Raw genomic sequence first — 16,398 nt, forward strand, 5'->3', positions numbered from 1 at the left:
CCTTTTACCTTAATTTTGTTCAATTTAGTCCATTCACTTTAAAAAATGAAACAATTTAGGACAATAGCTTATATGACGCTGACATTATCTTTGCCACGTCATCATACTTACATGCCAACTCATATATTATTTTATAAATATTTAAAATTAATTATTTTTACCACCAATATTTTACATTAATATGTCCAAAATAAATACATAAATATTTACTCACATCAACTATTATCTTTAATTGTTTCAATTTTTAAAGTATAGGAACTAATGTGGACAAAATTAAAGTAGAAGGACTAAATTGAACAAAACACTATAGTACAGGGATTTCAGAGGTACTTTGACTGAATTTGAAAGTAGATGTAGTAACAAGGCATTTGGTTGGGAGTAAGGAATTAGGGTGGAAAGAAATTGCAATTCGGTGGGAAAAGAATAAGGTGCGAATAAAGTAGGAATTCAAATTACATTGTTTGGTAGGGATGAATAGAATTATTGGGTATGTAATGAAAGAAGTGATATAAAGACTAAAATGTCCTTGTGTAATAATAATAGTAGTAATAATTAAGGGTACTTTTGTCATTTTATCACTTTTTCCTTTTTCCACAACCACCGAATTGTAATTCATAGGGGTGCCCATGAATTGCAATTCAGCAAAAGGAGGAAATTGTAATTTTGTGAAATTGCAATTTCTTCCAACTAAACAGCCTAATTGTGACTTCCACTGAATTGCAATTCAACTACAGTCAAATTACGCCCAACCAAACATGCCATAAAACCCTTGGGTAAAAAAGGAAAAACTGTGGTTTACACTTTTAGGGGTCGTTTGGTTCACGGAATGTCAGATTACCTTAGGGAATGTTAGATTGCTGGGAATGTTAGATTACTGGGAATGTTATATTCCTGTGTTTGGTTAAAATTAGGGTATGTAATATAATCATGTTTGGTTTAGGGTTATCTTTTATACACACTATAATATCCTTAACATATTTTCATATATTTTAATAAATTTAAAAATTAAAATAAATAAATAAGATAACGGTATCATATATAATTACATGATTTTAAAATATTAACTAAAATCTTGAACTTGAGAAACAAAATTATTTTATATGCTAACATAACATAATAAAAATAAAAAATATATATAATTACAAAAATAATTATATATATATATATATATATAGACTAACATAACCAAGGTTATCTTACATTACCTAAAATTTTGAAGGGAATTACATTCCCTTCAAAATCCTATGTGTAGAGAATGTGACATTCCTTGGGAATATTAGATTCCCTAAGATAATATGAACCAAACACCGGAATGTGAGCTTTGGAATGTCACATTCCCTTGGTTATGTTATATAACCTGAACCAAACGCCCCTTAGTTCTTGTACTGTGAGCTAAAGAAGCAAACACGGCACGTGAGCTTAGCATATTCTCCAAAACCAAACGTCTCTCTCTATGCCACCAAATCCACTCATTTTTACTCACTCTCTTCTTCTTTTTCCTCTATAAATCCGCCATTTTTATCGTCCGCCGGAGCTTTCTTCTCCTTTTTAAAGCTCAATGAGAATCTCCCCGAACCCCCAAAAGTTTACCCAGGAATCTTTGCAATGAATACTTCTTAAGCATTGCCCGCTTTTTTTAGTGTCTCAAAATACCAAATTTTGCATGCCCATCTTGCAAAATTCCAATCTCTCTGCTTTTTCCTCGTTGTGAATATTTCTCGAGTTGAAATATCAAAAAAATAAAATAGAATCTGTCTTGGTGTGCTTTTATTCCTCTGCTTTGGGGTTTTTTTGAACAAAAAATCAAGAATCTGTCTTGGTGTGCTTTTTAGTTTTTACTCCTCTACTTTGACAATTTTCTGACCAAAAAAAAAAAAAAAATCAAGAATCTGTCTGGGTGTGCTTTTATTCCTCTGCTTTGAGTTTTCCGGCGGGGTTGATAATGGTTTCTGTACAAGATTCTCAGCCTCACGCAAATTCCGGCGGCAATAGCTTCAACCAAACGCGGCCTTGTTACTACTACACTCCGCCGCCGCCCTCGGCCAGAATCCAGCGGTCTATTGGCCGGTCCATGCGCACCATCCGGTCGAATCTTTACAGAAGCGGATGCTCCGGTTCTGAGAAATCCGGCAACGTATCGGAGAATCTGACGGACTCCGTGGTTGATATCCGGCTTGGGGAGCTCGCTAGTAAGCCCGCAATCAACAAATCCTCGTGTTCGGAAGAGGAATTTCTGGAGATATCGCAAACATTCAGCGATTTCTCGGCGTGTAGCAGTGATATTTCCGGCGAATTGCAGCGGCTCGCTAGCCTGCCGACTGCGGCGGATCCGGTTGAGACCCAGAACCCGGAACCGGAGCCGGAACCGTGTCAAGGGTTTCTTCAGAGAGAGACGTTTTCGACTGAAATAATCGAGAGCATATCGCCGGAGGATCTTCACCCCACGGTGAAGCTCTGCATAGACGGCTTACAATCTTCCTCGGTGGCGGTGAAACGATCCGCCGCCGCAAAGTTGAGGCTTTTAGCCAAGAACCGAGCTGATAATCGGGCTTTGATCGGAGAATCCGGCGCCGTACCCGCCCTTATACCTCTCCTCCGCTGCTCCGATCCCTGGACTCAAGAACACGCCGTCACGGGGCTTCTAAACCTCTCCCTTCACGAGCCTAACAAAGCCATCATAACCGACGCCGGCGCCGTGAAATCACTGGTTTACGTGCTTAAAACCGGCACAGAAACGTCCAAACAGAACGCGGCTTGCGCTTTGTTAAGCCTGGCTTTGATCGACGAAAACAAGTTGTCAATTGGGGCTTCTGGTGCCATTCCGCCATTGGTGGCTCTGCTCATCAATGGCTCCAACCGGGGCAAAAAGGACTCGTTAACCACGCTTTATAAGCTCTGTTCAGTGAAGCTAAACAAGGAGAGGGCTGTGAGCGCAGGTGCCGTGAAGCCACTGGTGGAGCTCGTGGGATTGAATGGAACCGGGCTCGCCGAGAAGGCTATGGTGGTGTTGAACAGCCTGGCTGGGATCGAAATTGGCAGAGATTCGATCGTGGAGGAAGGCGGAATCGCGGCCCTGGTGGAGGCTATTGAGGATAGCTCCGATAAGGGGAAGGAATTCGCGGTGCTCACGCTTCTGCAATTGTGTATTGATAGTGTTAGGAACCGGGGAATGCTCGTGAGAGAAGGCGGAATTCCTCCTCTTGTTGCCTTGTCTCAGAATGGAACTGCTAAAGCTAAGCACAAGGTGAGCTTAGTTTAGTTTGTTTGATGCCATTTTGGATGAATTCTTGATGATTTAACAATTTACCATGAAAAGAATGAATCTTTTAGCCATTTCGACCATGAAAATGCCATTTTGGATGAATTCTTGATGATTTAACAATTTACCATGAAAAGAATGAATCTTTTAGCCATTTCGACCATGAAAAGAATGAATCTTTTAGCGATTTACCATGAAAAGAATGAATCTTTTAGCGATTTACCATGAAAAGAATGAATCTTTTAGCGATTTTGATTCTATTCTATTAGTTAAGTTGTGATAAATTGAAATCCCAGAATTTTTAGCTAATTGTTTAGATGATTTTTACATGCTTCATAGTATTATTATGTATTTTGAGCTTTTATTCCATTTATTAGTTGTTTGAGGTTTTAAGAATATGACTTTATAAGATATTGAAAGAATTGAAATTTGAAACACAGCTGAATCTGGGCTGGTATCTGTTTGTGGTAAGTGGGAAAATCGTATGCCAAATATTGATGATTCTTTAATTTGATTTCTGCAACTTGAATATGGAATAAATACTGTTTTCAGTGGTTCTTTCAGTGATTGTGATGTGTTATCATATATGTAATGCCATGTTTTATTTGACTTCGGTGTGTGCTAGCTAGCTGTACATTTCTGGCATTGGTCGGATAATAGGAATTTCTTGGTCGTGATTTTTTACAGGCTGAAACACTTCTCGGGTACTTGAGAGAACCGAGGCAAGAAGCTTCTACGTCAACTCCTTAGAGGCTTAGAGAGGTCAGCGAGGCTTAGAGAGGTCAGCTGAGACGGCCATATATTATATTTTGAAGTACTCCGTAGTTTATTATGTATAGGATCTGGCTTGTATATGGTAAAAGTTTGGATTTTAGAAAAAAGAAAAAAGAAGAAGAAATAGTTAGGATCTACTGAAAGGAAGCTGACCTTTAAGGTATATTATTATGATATGATTGAATAGGTTTTTTGAGGGTTTTCAATTTTCATTCCCCTCTGCAATTAACCCTTGCCTGTATCGGAGACTGGCTTATTTTCCCTTTTTTTTTTTTTTTTTTTCTTCCTGAGAATTCGGATGTTAATCCTCTGATTTTGTAAGGGAGATCCGAATTCCATTAGAGTCATTACTAATGGTCGTGTTTTTAGTGTGGGATACACTATTATGTACTAAGTTTGTTAATTAGTGTATGGAGAATACAATAATTTCTTCTGTAATTCCGGTGTATCAATCTCCACTTATTTCTTGCTTACTTGTGCTTATTTTTCTGTATATATTTCATCAACTTTAGCATCGTTCTATGATGTTAGGTAGAATATATCTTAATACAGTACTCGAATTGATTTCTAGCTTAGGTAAGAAAGTTTGAATGGAAGTAGGTGAAAATGGGGGAGAGGTTGGGAGGGGACTCTTTGTTGGTTTGTTGTGAAGCTAATTTTTCATCTGCAGAGTGCTGGTCCCTACCAGCAAGCTTGCATGCATGTATGTACACAATATGATACAATTATGGAGGCAGCCACCAACCCCCATCACACATTTTACTTTTTTTTTTTTTTTGGGTAAATTTTTTTTTTTTTTTTCCTTATCCTATTGTCATTATTATTAGTGCATTAGCTGGCTGAGCAGGTTGTGCTTTGTCTTGCTGTTTGGATGCCAAACTTTATTTCTCTGTTCAGTTTTGTTATTTGTATTTATTCGATTGACTGACTAGTGACTATGGATATATGGTTTTGAGATGGTAATTAAATTAAAGCCTTCTTTCATATATATGTTGTTTCCACTTTACTGTTTGTTCTTCCCTGCTGGATTTTCTTGCACTGCATTTCAATGGTGACTAATAATGTCTTAACAGAAGAATGGGGGATCGGAGAATTGAAGAAGATGAATGTGTACAAGGAATAACATAATATATAAGCAATATAAGATGAATGTGTAAGGAATAACATAATATATAAGCAATATAAGATGAATGTGTACAAGGAATAACATAAAAGCAATATAAGATGAATGTGTACAAGGAATAACATAATATATAAGCAATATAATACTCCATTCGGGAATTGAAACTAGCTAAAGGTTATTTTGCTGGAAAGATTGTGTTTACTTAACCACTTTGGATGGGTGATTGCTGTTTGGTGTTTCTGTTGTAGCAAAACAAAAAGCTGGGTTTGTATCCTCCTTTGGTTTCCGGTACGAGGAAGAAGATGGCCAGAAGTCCAGCGAGTGAACAACCGGCAAACAAGAGCAATGTCCCTGAAGTGCAAATAGCCTCTATGAGAGTCAAGAAAGTGAGTGAGACGACGAGATTTGAAACCCAGTTAGCTACTGCGGCTATTCCTCCTCCAACAGCGCGGTATCTCGAAGGGTAAATCTCAGAGTTCACGACCCATGGCAGTGTCCCCATTCCAGGAGTGTAGGATAAGATGAACAATCCGAGGAACAAGACTGCAAATATGCCATATTTGCTGGGGCAGCCTTGTGTGTACCATGAATGCCCTTCTGAGTGTTTCATTTCATCAGTCACAGATAAATACGCTCCTGGATTATACTGTTAAGATCAAAATCCAAAAATGGTAAAAATTTTGAGTTAGAAAGTGTACAGATCGAAGTAACTTAACACAGATGAATTGAACTAACTTACTTTGCCAGCTTTGTTAGAGCAGAAGGCACAGTGGTGAGAGGTGGCATGTTGATGCACACACGAGTTGCAGGTCCAGGATGATGGTTGATTTGATGGTGTGGAGCAGGTTGAATTGAGGCCTAAGTGTTGGGATTGGGACTGGCTAACTGGCGGGGAATGTTGAGAGGCGAGATAAAGGAGACTCGATAAGAGAGTCAAACAGGTTATGATCCCGAACATGGAGATGATCATCAGCCTCCTCCTTGGGATTGGGATTGGGACTGGCTAACTGGCGGGGAATGTTGAGAGGCGAGATAAAGGAGACCCGATAAGAGAGTCAAACAGGTTATGATCTCGAACATGGAGATGATCATCAGCCTCCTCCTTGGGATTGGGAGTGGCTAACTGGCGGGAAATGTTGAGAGGCGAGATAAAGGAGACCCGATAAGAGAGTCAAACAGGTTATGATCCCGAACATGGAGATGATCATCAGCCTCCTCCTCCGATACCTATCTACAAGCCGCATACTGATGATTGTTCCCACAGCATTGAGGCCTGAGGTTACAAGAGACAACGCGAGAGCTGTGGTGTTTGCTTCAAACACCACAGCTTTCGTGTTGTCGCTCGTAACCTCAGGCCTCAATGCTGTGGGAACAATCATCAGTATGCTGCTTGTAGACAGGTATGGGAGGAGGAGGCTGATGATCTCCCTGTTCAGGATCATAACTTGTTTGACTCTCTTATCTGGTGTCCTTTATCTCACCTCTCAACATTCCCCGTGAGTTAGCCTATCCCAATCCCAACACTTTGGCCTCAATTCAACCTGCTCCACACTATCAAATCAACCATCATCCTGGACCTGCAACTCGTGTGTGCATCAACATGCCACCTCTCACCATTGTGCGTTATGCTCTAACAAAACCGGCAAAGTAAGTTAGTTCATTTTTATCTGTGTTACTTCGATAGATATGTATGTTGGTGATAATGAACCACAATCGATTTAATATCCATAAAATAATATTTATATATATACACACGAAATATATATAAAATATTATTGGATATATGTATCCGAAATATATATATACACACAAATATATATAAGACGGACCCAACGGTTATATATAAATGTATATCTACGAAAAAGATATACCAATATATATCAACCAAAAAGAAAATATAATCCTTAGATTATAATTCCAAATTAACAAGAAAGAACGGATTTTTGCTTAAAAGCATAATCCAAAACAAGAAAGAAGGAGAAGGAAGAAAGAAATGTACGAGTTAGGCAAAGTGCCTGTCTTTCCTTAAAACCTTATTTGCCACCTCCCAAAAGTGCTAGGAGCGTTGTGGCCTAGGTTTCCCAGGATAAAACGTACAACGGTTCGACGTTTGAGCACCCAAACGAACGAACCCGACGAACTAGAGCACGGGCAGAACACAGCTTCAAGAATGGAGTAGGAGCAGAGATTTTTGGAGCTGGGAAAACGAAGTTTCTGTGTTGTGTGTGTTGTTCTCAATTCGTGTAGAAACACTGCTGCTACCCTCCTTCTTATATAGGGACGTAGGACATCAAATAGCATTTAACTAGGCCATTAACACCAGCCTTGTAACATCTGAAACAGCTGGTCTTTAGTGTAGATTTAATTCAAAAATCAAATACAGAAATTAATTCTGTAACGGATGAATTAAATCTCCAACTGTCCAGAGACGTATCTGGTAGACCGAAGTTTCAACCTCGCACTGCGCACAAGAGCAACTCGGCAGCGCGAGAGCAACTCTCGAGTTGTTCTCGGCCAGGTGAGCATGAGAGCAACGCGAACTCTCGAGTTGTTCTCGGCCAGGTGAGCATGAGAGCAACTCTCGCGTTGCTCTCGGCTGGGTGCGCACGAGAGCAACTCTCGTGTTGCTCTCGGCTGGGCGAGCACGAGAGCAAGTCTCGTGTTGCTAGCTGTCAAGTGGCGCCCGCAAGGCCAGCCAATTTTCGGACGACATTCGTGCCCGCGCACACGAGCTCGAGCTTGAGCCTTTTGATCTCGTTTCTAGTTGGAATTTGATTTGCACCCCCCCCCCCCCCGCGCGCGCGCGAGAGAGAACCTCTATGCTATACAATTCTACAAGCTCTAAAAAAGCTCTTGTATAAAAGGGGGGTCAAATCCTTTTTCCAAACCAATGTGGGACAAAAGCTCACTTTTTCCCTTCATTTTTCCAACTCAATAGGTCTACTTTGAGAATCAATATCTCATTCACCCAATATCCGTTTTGAGCGTACAATATATCAATCTCTTCGTCTCACTACGAAGAATCCGAATCCACTTTGACCCGATCCAAATCGGAAGTGGACCCCACTGATAATTATACCACAAAATAGCCACTTAACATGTCATTATATGCCATTTTAATGCTATTTTTTCCAACAATCCCCCACATGAATGAAAAATTGATTTTCAGGGTATTTTAAAATCGGAAACAAACTGTGTTCAACGGTCGATCCCTGCATAGGATAGGTAGGGATCACTATACCCTTTGAACCTTCCCTTGTAAAGATATGTTTACTCTACTGGCTGTACGGTAGAACACGATGTCTTTGAACCGACTGCCGTTTGTGTAGACGATGACATATCTCACACAGGAATCTCCCAACCATGCTCTGTTCTCATGAGTGTGCCCATTTTGGTCGTGGGTCACCGTCCTGGTTCTGCAAGAGTTTGTGAAGAATTGTGCCCATCAATTCTCCTTTGAAGCGACCCTCACTTCTCTCTCACATAGGTGATTCTTTTTCGAGTATCCCGCATACTCACACATGTCAACCGACATTCGAATCATTAAAGCATCAACATGCTAACCTTGCGCGGGAGTCACTGTTCTAACGAGGAGTGATAGGGAGTCCGAGACCCCCACAGTGACACGCTCCGTTCCATAATTTAGTTGTCCCATTGAACCTAGGTACCAGCTAGGTTGGGTGTCCACTATAGAACTTTTAGTCTAAGGGCTTTAGACCCATTCCTCGTTCCAATTTCTCCACAACCATTTGCTTACCCTTGGGTTAGCGAGTTAGCGGCCGCTACGTTATCTTTTGACATCACGTAGTCAATAGAGATAACCCCCGTTGTGAGAAATTGTTTAATGGTATTATATCTACGACTTATAAGTCTAGACTTACCATTCCACATTTAACTCTGTACTTAACCAATTTTGGCTTGACTATCACAATGCACACAAATTGGAGGTACGAGTTCACCACTAGGAACATTCTCGAAATAATGGCTTAGCCATTCGGCCTACTCGCTCGCGACACGAGTGTAAGGCTCTCAGCTTTGATCCCGTCGGATCTTAGCTATCACAAATTCATTTCGAGAATTTTCGTCCAACCGGCTGCACTGGCCTACGTAAAGACGTAGCCTTTGATGGACTTAGTGTCCTTTGATATCCGTGCTATACTTTCCAAGTACGGCTAGATATCCCACGTAGTGCAGTCTAGAGTACGAGCATACCTTAAGTATCTCATAACTCACGCTATTGCCTTCTAGTGCGCAACACTAGGGTTACTCGTATGTCTACCAAGTTCGTTAACCACAAAGGCAATATCCGGCCTAGTACAACCCATTTGATACAATTAAACTACCAATAATTTGAATGTGTTCTCCACGAGAAGTACAATCTCCGTGATTATTGGCTAGTTGTACGTTAGTATCTAACGGTGTCCAAGCCACTTGATTATCATCCTTTACAAGGATTCAATCAAACTTAATGAGATTGGCTTAACACGAGACCATACGGTCTTTCCACGATTTTAATCTCAAAGATTAAATCTGCCAAACTCACACCTCTCATGTCAAATCTCGAATTTAACATGTTTCTTGATAGAATTGATCCTGTGATCGTTACTACCCACGTTGAGTTTATCGTGTATAGACAGATAGTGATAACCTCGTCTATCGTACGCATTACGTAGACATTTATCACATTTGTTTATACTAAACTCGTGACACATCATTGTATGATAAAACTTACATGCCAAATACTAAGGCAATTGTTTCGACCCATACAATGATCTCACCAATTACACACTTTCTTTTCACATCGTGGAACCACAGACCCTCAGGTCGTTCCATGTCTACTAAGAAAGCGACACATCCATTTTGATGAACTTCCAAGTCTCGTTAGACGGCTATGGCAAGTGTCATACTAATGGATTTCATTCTCATCACCAGAGAATACACATCGAAGTAATCGTGGCACTCGCGTTGCATGTAATCTACAATTACAAGCCCGGCCATTTTACTTCAATATAACCAACCGGTTTTATCTTCCGACTAGTGATCCACTTTGGATCCCGAGGTTTTTCAACCTGGAGGAAGAACAACCAGTTCCAAGTATGATTCTGTAAGATACAATCTACTTCACTCTCGATAGCCTCTCTTGGGTTGGTCCACCTGTAAAAGTCACCACTTCTACATATGTTCGAGGCTCATTTTCTAACAACATTGTCAGAAAATCCAATTTATTTTCTAGTAAACAAGTTAGAATATGTGCGTCACATTCTAACATGTACGTCAGAAAATTTGGACCAAAGGATTTTTCAATCCTAGCTCTCTTGCTATGTCTAGCTTTGAGCTCGGGTTCTCTTTCATACCCTTCAACCATAGCTACGTCGAAAGTTCCTTTCAACGTGCTAGGTCCTTTATTGAACCTTCACAGAAATTACATCTTCAAAGAACGATGAATTTCTTGAATCAATCTTTCGTGTTCTTATGTACATCCAAACTCTTGGACTCATGTACTAAGAACCAATACACACCTTTGGCAAGACACCCCCACATTTCGGGCATTAGTAGGAAACTTCCTACGTACCCACAATTCGTAAGAATTTCATGTGGGCAACCTTATTTAAAAAAGGTATTTACTTGTCCAAAGTGTTGTCTCACCCCTCATACTTTGAGGTAGACCCGAACTTATCAACGTCTTGATATTTTATGTTCGGCAACAACGTTTGATTGAGGTGAATACCATACCGTACGCTCGAGTACGACACTAACGCTTGCGCTGAAATCACCAATAGGTGTTTCCTTTTTCACCACATCGATTGTTCGTAACCGCATTAATCCACGATTAATTTGGTATTTCTCTTTTTATTCTTTAAAGAATAAACATGTGTTACACGCTAACACATCTCGTAGGTGCTAACAGATTAGCCCTCACGAATCCATTCGGTTTTTGACTGAAAGGCCACAAACCTGAATCAGTGCTTCCGAAATTGAAGCACGAATCAGTGCTTAGTAGTGAAGCACGAAACATGCTACACAAAGCACAAATCATTGCTGCCAAACTAACGCACCGATTCCAAAGCAATCTCTATTGCTTTTAAATTATAAACTCATAGCAACATTCGGTTGCTTAATTTATAATTCCAGTGCTACCTAGCACAAGGATTATTAGTTAATTACACAATTAACCAAACCTCCTTTCGTGCTAGTCACTTAGCACTTTTTACAACGCTAAATTTAATTAGCCACACACGAAAGGTTTAAGCTAAGTAGATTAGCATTGAGACCAATCATAATCTAGCACCTTTATTGTTTTTACCAAAGCACCAAATGCTTAAGTTTCCAACACCTAAAGGTGCAGCCACCAAGTGGCCGAAAGTGCCTAATTAAGCACTCTACCTAGTGCTTAATAGCACTATTGCAGTGTTTTAATTTGCACTTCAAAATGCCAAATTAAATTGCACTTTCCATTAGTGCTACAAAAACACTATTCACCAAAACACAATTTGTCTCAAATTAAATATACTAGTATAATTTGGAATTTTTGATCAAGTTAATTATAACACAATTAACAAGAACAAATCAACCAAATTTCCGACTAGTTGAATCAAACTTATATAATCGTTCTCAGAATATTAATTAAAATATTCAACAATTGAGCTGTGACGCTCACGATTATATAGCTATCCCAATTTTTGACAAATTGATCCTTGAAATCCTCATCGTTCTACATGAACCAGGACCGTAGTCCTTTTACGGGATTTCAAACATGTAACACCCTTGTTACATTTCGTTCCAGCCGTTAAGGCATTTTAGCATTTTCCACATAATGCTCCATGATGCATTACGCACCCATATTGAATCTTTTATATATTAAAATATCACACAAGATTATTTTTAAAATATACAAAGTTCAACACCCACAAATGGAACAATTCATTTTATTCAACGTTGGAAACTACGTTGGAAACTAATTTCTATTATTCCTATTTCGTAGTAATCCTTCAACCCTTGTGCCTTGTTCCATTTTCCAATCATCCACTCCACAACGGGTGGTCCATAGCGCACATCGGGGGTACCTCGGTTGTGACCTCACTCGTCCAACCATCCACATGTTTTGAACATGGCAAAATTGTCCTCAACCTTTTCACCAGGATGACGATTCGCTTCATAGTGGAATTTTTCCTTCTTCTCGTAATCTTCTTGAAAGCTAAGCTTCCGCTTGAGTTTCCTTCGATTACGGTTGAAGTCATTTGTAACACTACCATAATCCTCAGACCATGTAGTCATTACACCATCATAGGATCCTTCATGGCTTTTAGCCGATCCACTAGACAACACAATAGGTACCAATTGTGTGTCACCAGCCACAGGTCTACCGGATCGTGAACCAAAATTTTCCGGAGCACCATCGTGTGATTTAGCAACTCCTATGGAAATATTATTTCCAACGTTGCTGCCATCAACTGGCATCACGGAATGTGCAACATCGTTGCCTTTCCGACCATTTGAATGTGCACCTACGGCAACATTCACGGATCCAATACTCTTGGAGTCCATCGATTTGTTCATTATCAAAATAGATAAGGTTTTAAGATTGTTGGTGATAATGAACCACAATCGATTTAATATCCATAAAATAATATTTATATATATACACACAAATATATATAAGACGGACCCAACGGTTATATATAAATGTATATCTACGAAAAAGATATACCAATATATATCAACCAAAAAGAAAATATAATCCTTAGATTATAATTCCAAATTAACAAGAAAGAACGGATTTTTGCTTAAAAGCATAATCCAAAACAAGAAAGAAGGAAAAGGAAGAAAGAAATGTACGAGTTAGGCAAAGTGCCTGTCTTTCCTTAAAACCTTATTTGCCACCTCCCAAAAGTGCTAGGAGCGTTGTGGCCTAGGTTTCCCAGGATAAAACGTACAACGGTTCGACGTTTGAGCACCCAAACGAACGAACCCGGCGATCCCAAAAGTGCTAGGAGCGTTGTGGCCTAGGTTTCCCAGGATAAAACGTACAACGGTTCGACGTTTGAGCACCCAAACGAACGAACCCGGCGAACTAGAACACAGCTTCAAGAATGAAGTAGGAGCAGAGTTCTCAATCCGTGTAGAAACACTGCTGCTACCCTCGAGAGTACGAGTTGCTCTCGGGCAGGTGAGCATGAGAGCAACGCATTGCTCTCGGCTGGGCGAGCACGAGAGCAAGTCTCTATGCTATACAATTCTACAAGCTCTAAAAAAGCTCTTGTATAAAAGGGGGGTCAAATCCTTTTTCCAAACCAATGTGGGACAAAAGCTCACTTTTTCCCTTCATTTTTCCAACTCAATGGGTCTACTTTGAGAATCAATATCTCATTCACCCAATATCCGTTTTGAGCGTACAATATATCAATCTCTTCGTCTCACTACGAAGAATCCGAATCCACTTTGACCCGATCCAAATTGGAAGTGGACCCCACTGATAATTGTACCACAAAATAGCCACTTAACATATCATTATATGCCATTTTAATGCTATTTTTTCCAACAATGTACACTTTCTAACTCAAAATTATCTTCTATTGTACCACTTTTTTGCAAAATAAAATTCTTACCATTTCTGGATTGATCTGATCTTCTTAACAGTATAATCCAGGAGCCTGTTTATCTGTGACTGTGAAATGAAACAGACGTACCAGTCAGAAGGGCGTTCATGGTACACACAAGGCTGCCCCAGCAAATATGGGATCTTTGCAGTCTTGCTCCTCGGATTTTTCATCATATCCTACACTCCTGGGATGGGGACACTGCCATGGGTCGTGAATTCTGAGATTTACCCTTCGAGATACCGCGCTGTTGTAGGAGGAATAGCCGCAGTAGCTAACTGGGTTTCAAATTTCAGAAGTGTTCTACATTGATACGTATTCACACGTATTTGAATGAATATTTAACAAATTTTAAAAGCATTAAAGAAATAGTAACAATTTTATTATCTAAATATATAATAAAAATTTTTTGTCCGTGCATCGCACACGCACTGCACGGATAATTGGACAATTATTTGCTCGAATTCAAGCAAGGATAACATCGAAATAACATAATCGATACAACCCATTTCATCAATTGCACTATATAATATTCGTTGTTATAATTTATATTTGTATATTGATCAAAATATTCTTAAAGAATATAACAAATCTATTTCGTGCAATGCACGGGTAAGGCGCATGCCCGCAGACATGGCAAAGCGCATAATGTAAGGTGTTTTACGAGTTGTCTGCCAACATTCTGTGAATTTCGTTTTGTCTGCACCATGGCCAGCTTCTTCACGACCTCCCTCCATGGCTGATAATTTATCATATGATGTATGATATGCTGAGGAAACATGAAATTAAACTAAGCTACTTGTAGTATTTAGAGGGCTGGTCGTTGGTTTTAATGATTCAAAACTTTGGACTGAATTGTTACATTACTATCCCATTCGAGTGCCTAAAATGTGAATAAAATCAAAAGTCATAAATCTGGGCACATCGTTACGTTAGTATCCCATTCGAAAAAATACGAGAATTCATGGGAATAAAATCAAAGTAACAGACCTGGGCACATTTTACCTTACTATCTTATTCGAGAATCCACGGGAAAAAAAAACTAGTTAACTCGTGACTTTTTTTTTTGGAGAACAAGTCGTGACCTTCTAATACTAGAATAATGTTCGAGTTATCATAATTTACATTTTCAGAGATGCTTTATCGGACGGAGTCCTTGGAGTTGGGGATTCAAGACGAATGTTTGAACCACTTTATCACATTTTCCGTGCAATTATCATGGGTAGTAACACCACAACAAAATATAGTTCTAATCAAATAAACATTTCTTAATTACTCAATTTTATTATCTAAATGTATAATAAAAAATTTTATCCGTGCACTGCATGCGCACTGTACGGATAATTGGTCAATTATTTGTTCGAATTCAAACAATGATAACATTAAAAAACTTAATTGATACAACACATTTCATCAATTGCACTATATAGTATTCGTTGTTATAATTTATATTTGTATATTGATCAAAATATTCTTAAAGATTTTAACAAATTTATCTATTTCGGGCAACGCACGGGTAAAAATAATAATAATAATAATAATAATAATAATAAGCTGGTAAAATATTACTGTGCACAAAGAAAAAGTCAAAAGACATATTATGTAATAAATAACAATTACAATTACAATAAACATGTTCCTACCATTTCTTCATGAAGCCTAGCTTTTAAGTTTAATTAAAAAATTTTAATTTTTATTTCTAAACTAACTAGGTAAAAATGAAATAAGCTAGTTACAGTGTAGTATTTAAAGGAAATCATAGGAATAACAATTTTTAGAACCGAAACTAAGCAAGATTAAATACGCAACTATCCCATTCATCTCAAATTCCAGAATTCAATAAATATAAAACCCAAATTTATTGCTGGAATAAAGAGTGGAATTACAATTCAACAGCCACCCCATGACATGACTATGGGCATGAAAATCAATTCAAAAAGAAAAATTCAGAAAAAAAAAAAAGAAGAAAAAGGCAAACAACACCAGTACTGCAATATAGTTGTATAATGTATAGTTTTATGATTGCACACAGATCGACAATCCAGGTAAAGGACTAGAAACCATGAATCTTAATCCGATCCTTCTTCACGAGCCCAGCATTGACAAGAAACTGGGACACGTTCTTGCGCTGATCGCCTTGGAGCTGTATCACCTTCCCCACTTCCTTGTCCTGCACGACATTACCGTTGCAGCACAACTCTTTCTTGAGGTCTTTAAGGATCTTGTCGTAACTGTACTCCTTCCTCAGCCCTTGCACTGTCGTCACACTCTTCTTTCCATTCCTCTGCTGGATGCGGATATGCACATTCTCTTTCGTTCCAGGGGCGCCCGATTCCTTGGCCTCGGCCTCGCCAAACGGATCAAAAGCAGTTGGGAGATGATGAGCCTCGATATCAACCATGTTACTTGCTTGATGAAGAAAACTGTCGCTTCGATCTGCAGAAACCTTTACCAGAGAGCTGAGAGCGTACAAGGCCAAAGCTTCAATGAATGAATTTTCTAAAATGAGAATAAAATCAAAGTCACAAATCCCAAATGTGGACAATTTCGGGAATCCAAGTCTTGCGGACACGTTGATGAGTATTGCTTGTGAATTGCTGAGAGTTGTTCCCCTCTCCGTGAGAAGTCTATTTATACAGATTTTG

The 16,398-nt window shown here is 39.2% G+C and overlaps 2 protein-coding genes and 1 long non-coding RNA gene across 5 annotated transcripts; 2 read left to right on the forward strand and 1 right to left on the reverse strand.

The window, feature by feature from the left end:
- Positions 1–1,424: 1,424 nt before the first annotated feature.
- On the forward strand, positions 1,425–5,420 carry LOC109185604 (U-box domain-containing protein 4-like). 3 transcript variants are annotated; one of them, XM_019335554.1, is made up of 4 exons: positions 1,425–3,244; positions 3,947–4,021; positions 5,107–5,135; positions 5,258–5,420. In XM_019335554.1, the coding sequence occupies exons 1-2, from the start codon at positions 1,943–1,945 to the stop codon at positions 4,007–4,009; spliced, it is 1,365 nt and encodes a 454-aa protein (XP_019191099.1). In that variant the 5' UTR covers positions 1,425–1,942; the 3' UTR covers positions 4,010–4,021; positions 5,107–5,135; positions 5,258–5,420. The 3 variants fall into 3 exon arrangements, with proteins under 3 accessions (XP_019191099.1, XP_019191098.1, XP_019191097.1); XM_019335553.1 differs by lacking the exons at positions 5,107–5,135; positions 5,258–5,420 and having other exon boundaries at positions 1,427–1,819; positions 1,898–3,244; positions 3,947–4,506; XM_019335552.1 differs by lacking the exons at positions 5,107–5,135; positions 5,258–5,420 and having other exon boundaries at positions 1,427–3,244; positions 3,947–4,506.
- A 320-nt stretch (positions 5,421–5,740) lies between these two features.
- Positions 5,741–5,995, forward strand: LOC109185608. The gene is made up of 2 exons (XR_002054992.1): positions 5,741–5,827; positions 5,918–5,995. It is a non-coding gene; the product is annotated as an uncharacterized LOC109185608 (long non-coding RNA).
- A 9,796-nt stretch (positions 5,996–15,791) lies between these two features.
- LOC109185605 (protein translation factor SUI1 homolog 2-like) lies at positions 15,792–16,267 on the reverse strand. The gene has a single exon (XM_019335555.1). It carries the CDS (start codon positions 16,152–16,154, stop codon positions 15,807–15,809), a length of 348 nt encoding a protein of 115 aa, XP_019191100.1. The 5' UTR covers positions 16,155–16,267; the 3' UTR covers positions 15,792–15,806.
- Positions 16,268–16,398: the final 131 nt, after the last annotated feature.

The sequence above is a fragment of the Ipomoea nil genome, unplaced genomic scaffold, assembly GCF_001879475.1.
Source record: "Ipomoea nil cultivar Tokyo-kokei standard unplaced genomic scaffold, Asagao_1.1 scaffold1334, whole genome shotgun sequence".
In the NCBI taxonomy this organism is placed as follows: Eukaryota; Viridiplantae; Streptophyta; class Magnoliopsida; order Solanales; family Convolvulaceae; genus Ipomoea; species Ipomoea nil.

Bases quoted from the DNA above. Each gene is read 5' to 3' on its own strand.
- LOC109185604 (XM_019335554.1), top strand. From the start codon at position 1,943: ATGGTTTCTGTACAAGATTCTCAGCCTCACGCAAATTCCGGCGGCAAT. The intron at 3,245-3,946 runs GTGAGCTTAGTT...GATTTTTTACAG, and splicing joins CTGCTAAAGCTAAGCACAAG to GCTGAAACACTTCTCGGGTA.
- LOC109185605 (XM_019335555.1), bottom strand. From the start codon at position 16,154: ATGGTTGATATCGAGGCTCATCATCTCCCAACTGCTTTTGATCCGTTT.